Below are 12935 nucleotides of genomic sequence, written 5' to 3' on the forward strand. Positions count from 1 at the left end.
TTTCTGTTTGAGTCACTTCTACTTTGCCACAGCATTAACAACAAAGTTCCATGAGAAACAATGAGCCATCAGATGGAGATTTGTGAGTCCGGGTGTGCTCTCCTCTGCTCCTACTGTCTTCCACTCTGCTGCCTCTCACTCTTGCTGCTCCCCTTAGTTCACTTGGTTAGCTCCGATGATTTGGTGCAACTCCAGAAGAGTCAACTTACTAATCCAGCAGAAAACAAATCCAGAAGAGAAGAGTTTTCTGTTGAGTTCATGAATTGAACTGGTGGTTCATGGAAGAGTATGAATCAGAGTCATTGCAAGGGATGGGTTGGAATTGTGTAAGAAAATGTTCTTTTTTTCAGCAGCAGGAGCCTACTTGATTTGTGAAATTACAGGTGTAATTACAGCAGCAATACGGTTGTTCAGTAGGATTTCATTGGATTGAACTGGCAAAGAAGTAGTATCTGATTCTGGAATTTAAGCAGTAAGATCAAAAGTGTCTTTAGAATTGTAGTTCCAAGGCCTCGCTCAGTCTGGATGAAGTTATATTGATTTGTTTGTTTTTTTTTTTTTTCTATTAGCTACTAGCTAATGTCTCCTAAACAATTAGCATTTATGACATAACTCTCTCTCTCTGTTGACACAGGACAGAAACAGGTTTTGAACCCTGCAGCTGAGAGTAAGGCATTCCTACAGCTTGCTAAGCTGTGCCAGGATCATACACTGGTTGGCATGAAGTTGCTGGATAAAGTTTCCTCTGTACCACGTGGGGAACTGTCATGCAGTAAGTACATGGCAAATAATACTTATTGTAACTAGTGCGTTACTAAACCTGGAGTTACTTGGTTTAAAATCACATCATAAAGAATAAAAGCAATGCTGATGGAAGCATCGATTACTGATCTCAAATTTGATATTAAGTTAATGGATCTGAGTATATGCTCAGTAAATAAGCGTGTTGCTTAAGTGTTGCATCAGTTTACTTTCCAAACAAAATACAGGGTTGTTTTTTTTGTGCCAGCAGCTGAGAAATTCAGTCAGTGAGTTACCTGAACTTTTGTAGTTACATGTTACAGGAGGGTATTGTGACTTTCTTCATATTAATCACATCGTATTAGTCACAATTAGAAATTGCTTTCTTTATCCATTTGTTAAACTTACTTTCTAGATCTTTTATTACTAAGGTCCATTTTACACTTTGCAGCTTTATATACTATGGAGATGTCATTAAGTGTATAAAACAATGCGAAGGTACTTCGGTACCGTTTTGCCACTGCTAACCAGCAGCGGCAAACTGCTAATTTAGACTGTTTTTAAAAAAGATTTATTACGGGCAGTTCATCTCTGAGGAAAACGAATGAGGGTAAGATTTTAGTGTGAGTTGTCTCATGAGTATTAACATGGGCAGAACTTCCAATGCTAGTTTGTCCAGAGTGGTGAGGAAAGAGCATCTTCTAGAAGCAAAAGCGTGGCTGAAGTTAATGTTGAAACTGTTCCATTAGAATGCAGCTATAATACTGGAAGTTTGGAGAACCTTTGTGAGAAAGTAAGTAATTAAAAATATCATGTTCCATTTAATCTTTATGTTCCTAACACATTTGTCCTCTCGTCAGATCTTAACTTACCCCTTATTTTGTCTGGTTAAGTAATTTAAGGGTGAATATTAGTATTTCCATGTGTGGCTGACTAAAGCAAGGAGAAGACTCTGAGGAAACAATGTTGGGAATTACCAAATTGTGCTGGAGGACTCTACCTCTCTTTGAATGGAGTCTCTGCTAGAGTATCTCTTTACAAGTAGAGGTATAATTGGTTTGTTTCCAAATATGTTGTACAGGTTTATGGCATTAACTGTGTCCTTTTAAAAATCTGCATTTTTAAATATGTGGTGTACTGGGTCATAGAATACGACTGCTTTTCTGAAGTGAATTGCATGGTGCTGAGAGTAAGGTCTGGGACTCCACTGTGTCATGATTGCTGCACAGTGTTAGATCAGGCCTTCCACAGAAAACGGAATATGCTAAGATGTGCTGTTTTAACTCATTTGTTTAGTGTAAGGAATTTATGAATGATTTTTCAAATCCAGATGCAAAACTTGGGACCTTCCTTTTTCAAATGCAGAGCTGACTGGTAATAGTGGAGTGCTGATGTAATACTATACGTTTGTCAATCAGCTTTTGGTGGAGGAGGTTGGAAGTTTTGTGTGTGGAATAAAAATAACGTTCCGGAAAATGATCCAAAAAACTCAGACTTTCCCACAGATTGAGAAGCCAGACTGAATGCATGCTGTTACAGAAACTGCTACTTCTTAAAATTGCATAGGACAGAACCATAATAGCTCAACTTTCTAATCCAGTTCTGCTGTTCGTAACTGGAAAGGTTGTGTATGCTCTGCAGAGATGGCATTGCTTCTGGAGAGAGGCATAATAATTAACTTCCTCAGCTTATTAACCTAAATACCCGAGTTCTTCTGTTCTTCAGTTACAGAATTGCTGATTTTGGCCCATAATTGCTTTAGTTTGACTTGCCACATGGAAGGAATCACTAGAGTCCTCCAAGCAGCACGGCTTCTCACAGATGAACATTTGGCACCTAATGAAGAGTACGGACTTGTGGTACGTGTCTTCGATGCCATATGTGTTTATCCAGGCGCTGCGTGAGGGGTTCCATGTACCCATGAGCAAATAACTTTGTTCGTGAGCAGCGCAGGGGGAGTAGCTGGGTGGTGGAATGGCGTACGGTCTTTCCCCTCTGGTTGCCTGGTCTTGTCCTGCCTGGCCCTAGAAGCTAAAAGCAGGTGTTTGGTTGGACATGCACAGGTGATGATTTTTATGTCACAGAAGGTCTTGGAAGACTTCTCTGGAAAAATAGAGGTGGAGATAGTTGGAATGGTGAGGTGGCAACAGTGTAGTAAATCAGAATGGGAATGTCAAAGTAATTCAACTACTGGTGAAATGTGATGATTTGTATGACGGGGCTGTCATGCATCTCTAAGTTGTGCCTCGAAAGGACTCCTGGAGGCTGAGAAATGCCCAGTGTAACGACGTCGTTGCTAAAAGGTTCGCTGCATATTTCTGTTTGGTAAAATTATGTCCTTTCACCTCACAGTAAAAAAGATGCAGTAGGTTCGTTTAAAAAGAAAACCTCCGCGGCTCTAAGGGAACATCTGGCTGCCTAACGCAGCTCGTTGTGCCGTGCAGTTCTGTCAGGTAGCGCAGCGCTCCGGCCTTGTGCAGCCTTCTCCCTGCCACGGCACTGACGGCTTTGAGAGAGAGGATTTCTCTGCCTTACTTTGAGCTTCGTATTTACACTGTTATTTCCACAGGTTCGTCTTCTCACGGGAATTGGCAGATACAATGAAATGACCTACATATTTGAACTGCTGCACGAGAAACACTACTTTGAAGTGCTCATGAGAAAGAAATTAGACCCAGTAGGTGGAGGGGAATAAAGGGGAGAAAAGTTTCAGAGAACTGTGTGGCTACATCAGAAGCTGATATTTACACGGCAAAGTGGAATTATCTGGAGATTTTAAGTACTGGAGTGTAGGAAGTGTTAGTCAAGTTTTGTAGCAATAAATTAATTCTGGGGTTTATTTTGGTTTTAGTTTAACCAGTTTTTTCTAATTAGTTCTGTGCTGCAATGAGAGCAGCATTGAAACTTCAAGCTTGGGAATATCACTTAAGAGTTTTCAAGTCCTGCTTTACTTCCAAACACACAAAACACACAAAACTTTTTACACACAAAACTTTACTTCCAGTTAAAGTTTCATGGGTTTTTAAAAATCATAAATATTTGCAGCTTTCTTGTAACATAAATAAAGTAGTAAACAAATGCCAGTTTTGACATTTGTCTGTAAATAAATAAATTCATGGTTGCTGGATTTTCTTACTTGACATAATGTAGTTAAACCCAAGTATAATACTGCCATTATGTTTTAAAATGGTATGGAGAAGCCTCAAAGAGTGCAATGATCCCTTTTGGAAAATTGTACCAGAACAGATTTGCTTGTATGTACCAAAATGTGAATTAAAAGCTTTTCAAATCTTAATCTGATATTCCTTCATCTGACCAGAGCGGGACATTGAAGACAGCTCTGCTGGATTACATCAAGCGTTGTCGCCCAGGGGACAGTGAAAAGCACAACATGATAGCCCTTTGCTTCAGTATGTGTCGAGAAATTGGAGAGAATCATGAGGCTGCCGCTTGCATACAGCTTAAGCTCATTGAATCTCAGCCGTGGGGTGAGTGGAAACTGCAAAAGCAAGAAATACAAGCAAGTTTGTTTAAGAAGGAAGACATGATGGGTACATGTAGTTTTGATTGCCTGTGTTGTCCTGGTGACATCCATTAAACTTCCACTGTCTGGAAGGAGGGTCCCATTTGCCAGGCTTGGGGTATTCTTGTACTTAACAGTTTATCTGGCTGCTCTGGTGTTTTTCAAAGAGCTGAGATTTTTGGCTCTTAACGTAACGTGATGTTCCTGTGGTGCCATGCATGGGAGGAGGTAAGGACACATGCATGTTTTCCTCACTTTAACAGGATGTGACACAGTGGTTTTTCATACAGAGTGTATAGATGAAGTGTTGGGGGTTTTATGTTGTGCAAGATAACTTGTCAACGTCTGAACTTAGTGAGTTCTGTACAGCTGGGAGAATGCTGGGGAGCATGCAGAGATCTCATTGTGGAGCCGTTAGCCAGTACTGTAATAGCAACTAAAACAGAAACTATGCCAAATAATTTTCTGAATTTATCTGGTAATAGTCAGTGCTTGGATCTACCACAAATGTATGATTTGGATTTCTTTTCAGTTCTTTGATCACTTGACAAGATTCCAGCAATAGCTTTGGTCCATTAACTGAACAGGCATTGCTGTTTCTTTGCACTTTTTTATGACAAAATTTTTTTTTTGTCTTTTGTTGCTTGCTGAAACACCACTAGGGACAGACTGGGTACCAGGAGGTATTTTTGTAACTTCCTTTGTCATCTTTATAAATAATCGGTTATTCTTTTTTTCTCCCCATTTCAGAGGAGTCTCTTCAGGATGTTGCAAATTTAAAGAAACTGCTGATGAAAGCTCTGACTCTCTTTATTGACGCAGCAGAAAGTTATTCTAAGGTAAAACGAGTTGGAATTATATGACTTCTGTGCAGCACTGGGGGCAAATGAGGAGTGAGCTGAACTGGGAGAGCAAAGAAAGCTGGTGTAGGGAGAGTGTGCAGAATCCTGTCCCAGTAGAAAAGGAGCGAAGGGATCTCCTGGTCTGTCAGCTCAGCAGTATCCCTGCAGTCTCAGGAACGCTGGTGTGTCCGAGAGCAGCACGCTGTTCACTGTTCAGGCTTTAACAGCTAGGGTTACAATTAGGTTCTCCAGTTTTAGAGGAGTGACCATGAGCTTAACTAGCAAGAATAGAACAATATAAAGAGTGTTTAAAAACTGGCATGATTATGATGAAAGTACTATTTGTGGTGAGTGAAGCATCATTTAAAATGAATGGAACATGATCAGTGATAAAACTGCAGTGATCTAAAAGTGAAAACTAGACAACTCTGAACTCATTGTTGCTCTCGGGAATATTTACTTTCCTCTAGAAACATGCTTCAGAAGCTTGCATTTGTCTCTGATTTATTACACAGGACTCCTGTGTCCGCCAGTCCTTGCGCTGCAGTCGGCTAACAAAGCTGATAACGCTCCAGCTGCATTTTCTCAACACTGGCCAGAGCACTATGCTGATCAACCTGAACAGGCAGAACCTGATGGACTCCATCATGTCCTTGCCTAGGTTCTATCAGGTAAGCGTGGCTTCCTCATCTCCTATTTTTTCTGAAAATGATTGTTTTAAACAGCAGGTACCTTGAGCACTTGCTCCTGCATAATATTCAGCTCTTCCACGTGGCCACCAAGTCCCGTGAGTATTATCCATGATATTGCTGCAGATGGGACCAAGCTTGGAAACGCAAGCACAGTCCTGGTGCAGACCGATGCTTTTAGCAGTCCTCGCCACCGTTGTACAGCCGGGACCTCGGTTATCCAGCGGCTCTCATGCTGCTGTGCATCTCCACTAGAGCTCTGATATCTAATCTACGTTGGCATCCATCATTTTGGAAATTTGGAAATAAGAAAGAGAAGGGCTTTTTAAAGAGAACAAACCACCCCCCTCTGACATCTTGTTTAGGGGTTAAGGAATATTATTTGCAATAATTTGTTACCCTTGTATTTCTCTGTAATACAGCTGCTCTCAAGAAAAGCATTAAGAGATGGGCCAAACAGAAGCCCTAGAATATTTTAAGTATTCTAAGTATAGGAATGTTTCTGTGCAAGAAGAACCTCTTTCCTGCTCAGTAATTCCAGCATCTGTTCTCCCTGCAGGCCGCTATTGTGGCTGAGGCTTATGAGTTTGTTCCAGATTGGGCTGAAGTTCTGTATCAACAAGTGATCACCAGGGGAGACTTCACTTACTTAGAAGAATTTAAACAACAAAGACCACTGAAGCCTGGCATATTTGAGGAGATTGCTAAGAAGTAAGTCATTCTGTGGTCAAATTGGAACTTTCCTTTCCACAGGCTACTTTAGAGGAGCAACTGCATGCTTAATAGCATGCAAGTCTTGGTACTGTTAAAACCTTTTACATGATAAAGTGTAGTATATAGGGACCTGAGATCTAGGTTTAGTTTCTTAAGCATATTGTGGATCTACCACACACCAGATCTACCATTGTTATTGAGCTGGATAAATGGGGTGCCTTAGGGCTGGTCAGATCAAATCTTTTTTAAAAGGAATCAGAGCAAAATAAACAAACAAGAGAATCAAATGTACATATTGCACACAACCACTTTTTAAGACATGTAGCTCTTACAGGTCTATAGCAAGGTAGTCTTATAACTGCTGCCTGTGAAGCCTTTCTATTTCAATTGTATGTACCAATTATTTTCAGAGTTAAACACCACCCACCTACTGATGCTGCGCTGAAAAACCTGAAGAAACTGCTCACTTACTGTGAGGATATCTACACATACTACAGGTTGGCGTACGATAACAAGTTCTACGATGTGGTAAATACGCTTCTGAAGGATGCACAGACTGGCTGCTGCCTTAATGATATGTTATCAACCTAGACTCCAGCCGCCCCGAAGCAGAGACTGGCTCTGACAAGCACCAGTGCCACAGCTTCTTGCATGGTTAGTACCAATTCTGTAACAGAGATTTTTATTACCTGCTTACAATGATATGCTGCTATGTGAAAGTTACTTCAGAAAATTGATGGTGGTTTAAATTTAAGCATTTAAAATGCCCTGACTGTGTTAACCTGAAATTGTGTTTTGTATAATAAATCTTACTGTTTACAAAATACCTGACTAACCAGCAAATACAGACCGGCACAGCTGATGGTGAACCAGAGATCCAGCAGTCCTGTAAGTCCGGGGTGTGGGTGATGGGTCACCACGGGAATTGTATCGAAACCAACAAAAGGCTGGAAGAGAACGTGCAGGATATCCTGTACTTTGACAGTGGAATAAGCAGGAGAGTTAGTAAATTCCTTGGGAAGTTTCAGATACACGCTAGGATAAGCCCCTCTTTGATTGCAGTCTGATCAGACTGGTTTTGTTTTCTAGCTTCGTGATAAAGCGAAAATCTTGTACAACCCTGAACAGCATATACTTAATTTGCTACTGTCTTGGTGTAAAGGAAGTAATGACGTGCAGATGTATTCTTACAGTTATTACATTTTAACTCCTTAGACCATCCTGCTGGGCCAACAGTTGGTATGGATGCCCTGGCAGGAGCTAGCAACCGGAGTGCTCTGCCACTTGGCTGTGTTGGCAAGTTTACAAAATTGGGTCTGATTTAACCAGGGAGGGGGATAAGACTTGGACACTGCTTCAGGCAGAAACCATTTCAGCTTGGATTCTGTATCCCCGCCAAAATAAACACAGCCAGCAGAGCTTCCAGCTAATCCAAAGACGTTGCCCCCTGTCCAAAACAGGGGGGTGGGCAGGGCTGACAACTGACTGTAGCATACAGACAGCTTTTGAGTAACATTAAGCAATGATAGCGTACTACCGCCAAACATTATCCTAGGAAAAATACAATTGCCATAGCAACCCAGTTAATTAGCAGAGAGATGCTAACTTGGATTTGTAGCTTCCAGTGTCCATTTGGTTGCTGAACGTTTTCATGCTAGCAACCGCTGCGTATGACAAATACTTGCACAGCCTGCAAGGGCAGCGCTAGAAGTTGTACACAAGGACAGGTAGCACAAGTCACAGCCTCTTTGATAAATAAAACATTTTACGTAGGGAGGGTTGTGCCTGAGCAGAACACCATTTAAACTTCCAGTTCTAGACAGTCGCATAAAACCAAATTAGTCCGAGTTGGCTGTGCTTAGTCTAAGTTAAATAACAGCTAGGTAGCTTTTAGCTTGAACGTTCCTGGCATGAAAGGAGAACCTCAAGCTATGCTTCTGAGGATAACAGCTAGGTAGCTTTTAGCTTGGAACGTTCCCGGCACGAAAGGAGAACCTCAAGCTATGCTTCTGAGAAGGCCGTGCCTCATCCTTTAAAAATTGGGGTACCACTAACAATGGGAAGGATCTGGAAGAACGTCTGCCTGGTGGAAGCAGAGATGTATCCCAGCCATGTTGGGACCAAACACCCGAGTAAACCGCGAGTTGTAAAGGCGGGAATGCCTGTGGTAACGGCAGGGGGCCCATGTAATAAAACAACAGTGCACTGATAAGGGCCACCCTAAACTATTCCCAAGGTAAGTACAAGCCACCGAGCTGAGCAGTTCCAGCAACAGAGGAAGATGAAGGGAAATGCTTGGATTGTGTTTACCGTCAGCATCTGTAAGGGGCTTCCCACAAGAAACAGCTATTTTACAAGAAGGGAATCTTGCCCCTCTTAACACCAGAGCAAAGACAAGACCCAGCGCCACACACCCAGCACACCTCCGTTCGGCAACTCTACCACTTGCAAGTATTTTTACTGTAAGATACTAAAAGAACTGGTCCAAAGACAGCCGTAGTGAAGTCCTCAATAGTGATTTTTATTAAATTAGTTGCTTTATAAAACATTGCAGATGTCATAATTGTTAACATAACAATTTGCCCAACTGTAGTAACTGTTGCAGTTTGCTAAGCAAGTTTTTTTTTTTAAATGAAAGAAAATGGCTGAGTCGTGAAAGATTTACCACAACCCATGAGAGACCAAAAGAAAGTCTTGTTTTGGTTTTTCTTTTTTTTTTTCTTTTTTTTTTTTTTTTTACACTTAAACCAGGTAATTAACTGTTAAAGAATACCCAACCCATACAGCTGCATTAGTAGAAATTTAGATGAATGGAAACTAAACTTCATACTCAAGACCCAAGTCTTTTTTTTTCCAAATAAGCAACTCTTTCCTTGTTCTGACCCACAAAGCGTTGTTTCGATGTCAAGCTTTGATGCAGTGGGTGTCCCAACTGATGCGTTCCCAGGTGCAGTATCCTCACTCTGAAGTTAGCAGTTCCCCTTCACAATATACTGAAAACCTCAAGCTCTAACTTAAGACAAAGCAATTGTAATACTAAGTGCACACCATGCCCTTGCTGCAAACTGCTTTTGTTCATCAAACAAGTCATTCAAGGAGGTACAGTTAAGGCCGTGTCACTGAACTGTGCGGGTAATAATACTTTGCCGTGTTGAAATTCCTGTCCAATGTAGTGGCTGTTACTATAAAATCAAATAGCAACAGTTACCGTTATCAGAATTTTGTGTTTCTTTTTTTTTTTTTTTTACCTGCAATTACCATAACTTTTAAATGTCTTCATTCTAACCCCCGACCACAGAAGAGGAAGCCCAGTGCTTTAGCACAGGCCCGACAAGAGTTAAACCCCCAGCACAGAGATACTGCAATTTTGATTGTAGCATTTGGCAGAATTTAAAGGAAGAAAAGTTGTGCTACATGTTTAAGGGATTATGGGCAACAGAAAGACAACAGAAAGGGAGATAAATGTCACATGAAGTCTTCAAAGTCTTGTACGTATTCTCCATCGTATCCTCCGTAATCAGCCAGGTCATCTTTCATAGTAGCCTTTAAACCACCACCAGGCACAACGCCTTTTTTCTTCTTTTTGGCTTTATTCTGCTTAAATAGGAAGAGCATGTTTACTTTAAAATTCACAGTAATTTGTCATTACTGTAAGTGAAGTAATGCCACACGGCGTGGGGTGCGACCAGTCGCACACCTCGCGGTGAACGCACTCTTGCCAATGGTTTGTACCCCGCGTTTCCTCCCACCGTGCCACCTACGCACAGCCAAGCGATGACACCTGCAAGTGTCACACGGCTCCCTCCGTCATGTACCTGCCCATGTCCTGTCTTTCATCCTATTTTACCCAGACTCTAAACAAGTAGAATAGCTAAGTAAATGCAGAGTCTAGTGTTTGGTTTTGGGGAATTTAATGTGGCTTTTAGTACCATAGTGGCTGAATATCTTCCTTGCAAAAAAAATGGAAGTCCTAAACAAACTTGACAGCGCATTTCATGGTAAATAAAGCTCTTCCTCACTGGACTTGTAGCTTTTAGTGGTTGACCAAACTAATTTACATGAAAAGCCAGGAGAGAAGAGTATAAAAATAGGAAGTACACGTATTTTTCTTTTTAAACTTGTTTGGTTCAGGAAGTCACAGGCTTCTCTCCAAAGTGCTGTTCACATTAAACGCACAGTTTATCACATTTGCCAACTCCAGACTTGATGCCTGAACACTGGACCGAAAGTTTGTGTTGCATTGAGGTGCTTCACTCATGCCCGGGGAGTTGGAACTGGCACCAAAGAACACCCACTGCTGGAACGGTTTCTGGCCAAGAGGTTTCCCATTTTACATTTACAAGTTACTACTCACATTGACAACGCTCTGCCATTTGTTTCCTAACAATCCTCCAATTCCATTTAAAACATACCAAAAGAACTGCACTAGTAGTCATACTTCCTGCTTGATTTTGTTGCTAGCTAATGATTCAATTATCACTGAGCTCCAACCCACCTGGAGTTCTAACATAGATGTATGCTATAAAACACAATGTTAAGTTGTGCATCAGTTAAGCTATTACATCGCCTTTTAAAACTTACCCTCTTCCTTGCCTATGCTCTTACTGCTCCTTTAGTTTGCATGACAGCGTAAAAATCCCAGTTATCTGCTATTCTAAGTCCCAAACTCTGGCAAAAATTTAAGTGACTTCCATAGACTGGTATTACACTGACACTTAACTCTAAACGAGGCCGGCTTGAGGATATCTGTGTAAGCCACTTTGACTCCAAAACAGCATAAAATGGAGCAAGGTTAGCAGGTAGGGAACATTTATGTAAATTAATCAAGGTTTTGCCTGTGATCTCTAGATTCAATCAACTCCTGATTACCTCACACAGTGAAGAGGACTGAACGCTAAACCAGTATCCAAGGTTATCATTTAATCTCCCACTACCACCGATAACAAAAGCAGCAGTTCAAGTCGGTGTTAAACCTATTGCCATTTTCCAGATTAGCCCCTTGCACGGGTATTGTCGTTGCTGCAGAAACACACACAAGTCTTTCTTACCTTTTCTTGTTTTTGTTTTTCACTGCATAGTACTGTCAAAGTATTTGTGATCTTTTTCAAATCGTCAATTTCCACTACATCAGGGGCGAGGGGGAGAAAAAGAAAAAGATTCCTTGTCAGTATTGTTCTTAGAAGGCAGTTAAATAATCGAACATCAACATTCTCTAAAAACTAGAAATAAGCATTAGTAATAAGTCCGGGCAATTACTTGACTTAAATCAGCAGAACACAGACTGGGCAATTCTGGTCCTTATAGTCACAATTACTACTTCAGATGGTCCCTGGGAAGCAGCTTGAACGTTGTAGAAGGTAAAACTTTGCAGATTAAGAGTTGGTGAACACAAAAGTCTTAATAAGGAGGCCTCTGAACAGTAAAATAAGGATACACCAAAACACAGTAAAACCTATCAAAAGGAGCAGTGGATTAGCCGTAGATCATTATTATTAACAATAAACCGTCCAAGAGGTTGCGAGTCCTTCACTTCAGATCTGGAATCCATCGGGCACGTAAGTTACCAGCTCCAGTCTGCCAGCGATCGCTCTATTCACACAGCACTCAATCCTATCAAGTTACCGCTTCCCTGAAGGACAGCATGTGTACGGTCAGGAAAAGACCGCAAGCAGTGAGCTCACCAAGTATTTCAGCCTACCAGAGCAATGGTAAAAAATCAGTTTAAAGTTGGTTTTATCTCTGTCTAGTTACGTGTTGAATTCCAGAACAATTTATTTTTGCAGTCCCAGAATGACATGAACTCAATGTTGTAATAGTTTCCTTCCAAATGAGCTACTCAAGTTACCTGGCCCAGAGAATTTTTTTTTTATTATTATTTTAGAAATGGCTTGAAGAGAAACATGCAAGATTTAGATCGGCATAAAAATTCTCACTTTTTAAAGTGACTGCCTTTAACTGACATGCAGAAAAAGTCACTCTTGCACAAGCACGCAATTTGTAATAAAGTTTGTTGGAACGGAATTAGATACTAGTCAGTGGAACAGAGTAGTTCTTCATTTAGTACAAACTACACAGATCAATTGTGATTTAACGTTTACTATAACAGCATGTTTTTGACTTCAACTCCAGTACAATTTTGGTAGCAGTGTATTCTTGGATGTCTTTTGCTTAACTTAACTTACATGAAATACATACGTCTCGAACTAATGCTTCCAAAAAACTGGCATAATGTAATGATTTTTCATACTGTGTAATTTTCTCTTTTAGTAGTTTGCCAAATTCCGTAAAGTCATCTTTTGAAGAGGGATTCATGGCATCTATTCCACAAGTGTTATTTACACCTGCACAGAAAGACAGAGGTATTACAGAAAACATTAGCTGTGATCCCTAAAAGGTGACACCAGAGGAAACGAGTAACCTCCTCGG

The 12935-nt window shown here is 40.9% G+C and overlaps 2 protein-coding genes across 2 annotated transcripts in view; one reads left to right on the forward strand and one right to left on the reverse strand.

Annotated features, from left to right (window-relative positions):
- Positions 1-7100, forward strand: part of SPG11 (spastic paraplegia 11 (autosomal recessive)) — a 34257-nt gene extending 27157 nt beyond the window's left edge. Inside the window, exons 32-39 of the mRNA XM_009701911.1 lie at positions 635-772; positions 2467-2600; positions 3311-3418; positions 4061-4229; positions 5015-5103; positions 5622-5777; positions 6355-6506; positions 6920-7100. Of these exons, the coding sequence (XP_009700213.1) occupies positions 635-772; positions 2467-2600; positions 3311-3418; positions 4061-4229; positions 5015-5103; positions 5622-5777; positions 6355-6506; positions 6920-7100 (1127 nt within the window). The remainder of the gene's footprint in view (positions 1-634; positions 773-2466; positions 2601-3310; positions 3419-4060; positions 4230-5014; positions 5104-5621; positions 5778-6354; positions 6507-6919) is intronic.
- A 2780-nt stretch (positions 7101-9880) lies between these two features.
- Positions 9881-12935, reverse strand: part of EIF3J (eukaryotic translation initiation factor 3, subunit J) — a 5944-nt gene continuing 2889 nt past the window's right edge. The window contains exons 5-7 of the mRNA XM_009701913.1: positions 12692-12850; positions 11558-11631; positions 9881-10103 (exon numbers count right to left, since the gene is read on the reverse strand). Of these exons, the coding sequence (XP_009700215.1) occupies positions 9975-10103; positions 11558-11631; positions 12692-12850 (362 nt within the window). The 3' untranslated portion in view covers positions 9881-9974. The remainder of the gene's footprint in view (positions 10104-11557; positions 11632-12691; positions 12851-12935) is intronic.

Source organism: Cariama cristata, unplaced genomic scaffold, assembly GCF_000690535.1.
Source record: "Cariama cristata isolate BGI_N322 unplaced genomic scaffold, ASM69053v1 scaffold2826, whole genome shotgun sequence".
Taxonomy (NCBI): Eukaryota; Metazoa; Chordata; class Aves; order Cariamiformes; family Cariamidae; genus Cariama; species Cariama cristata.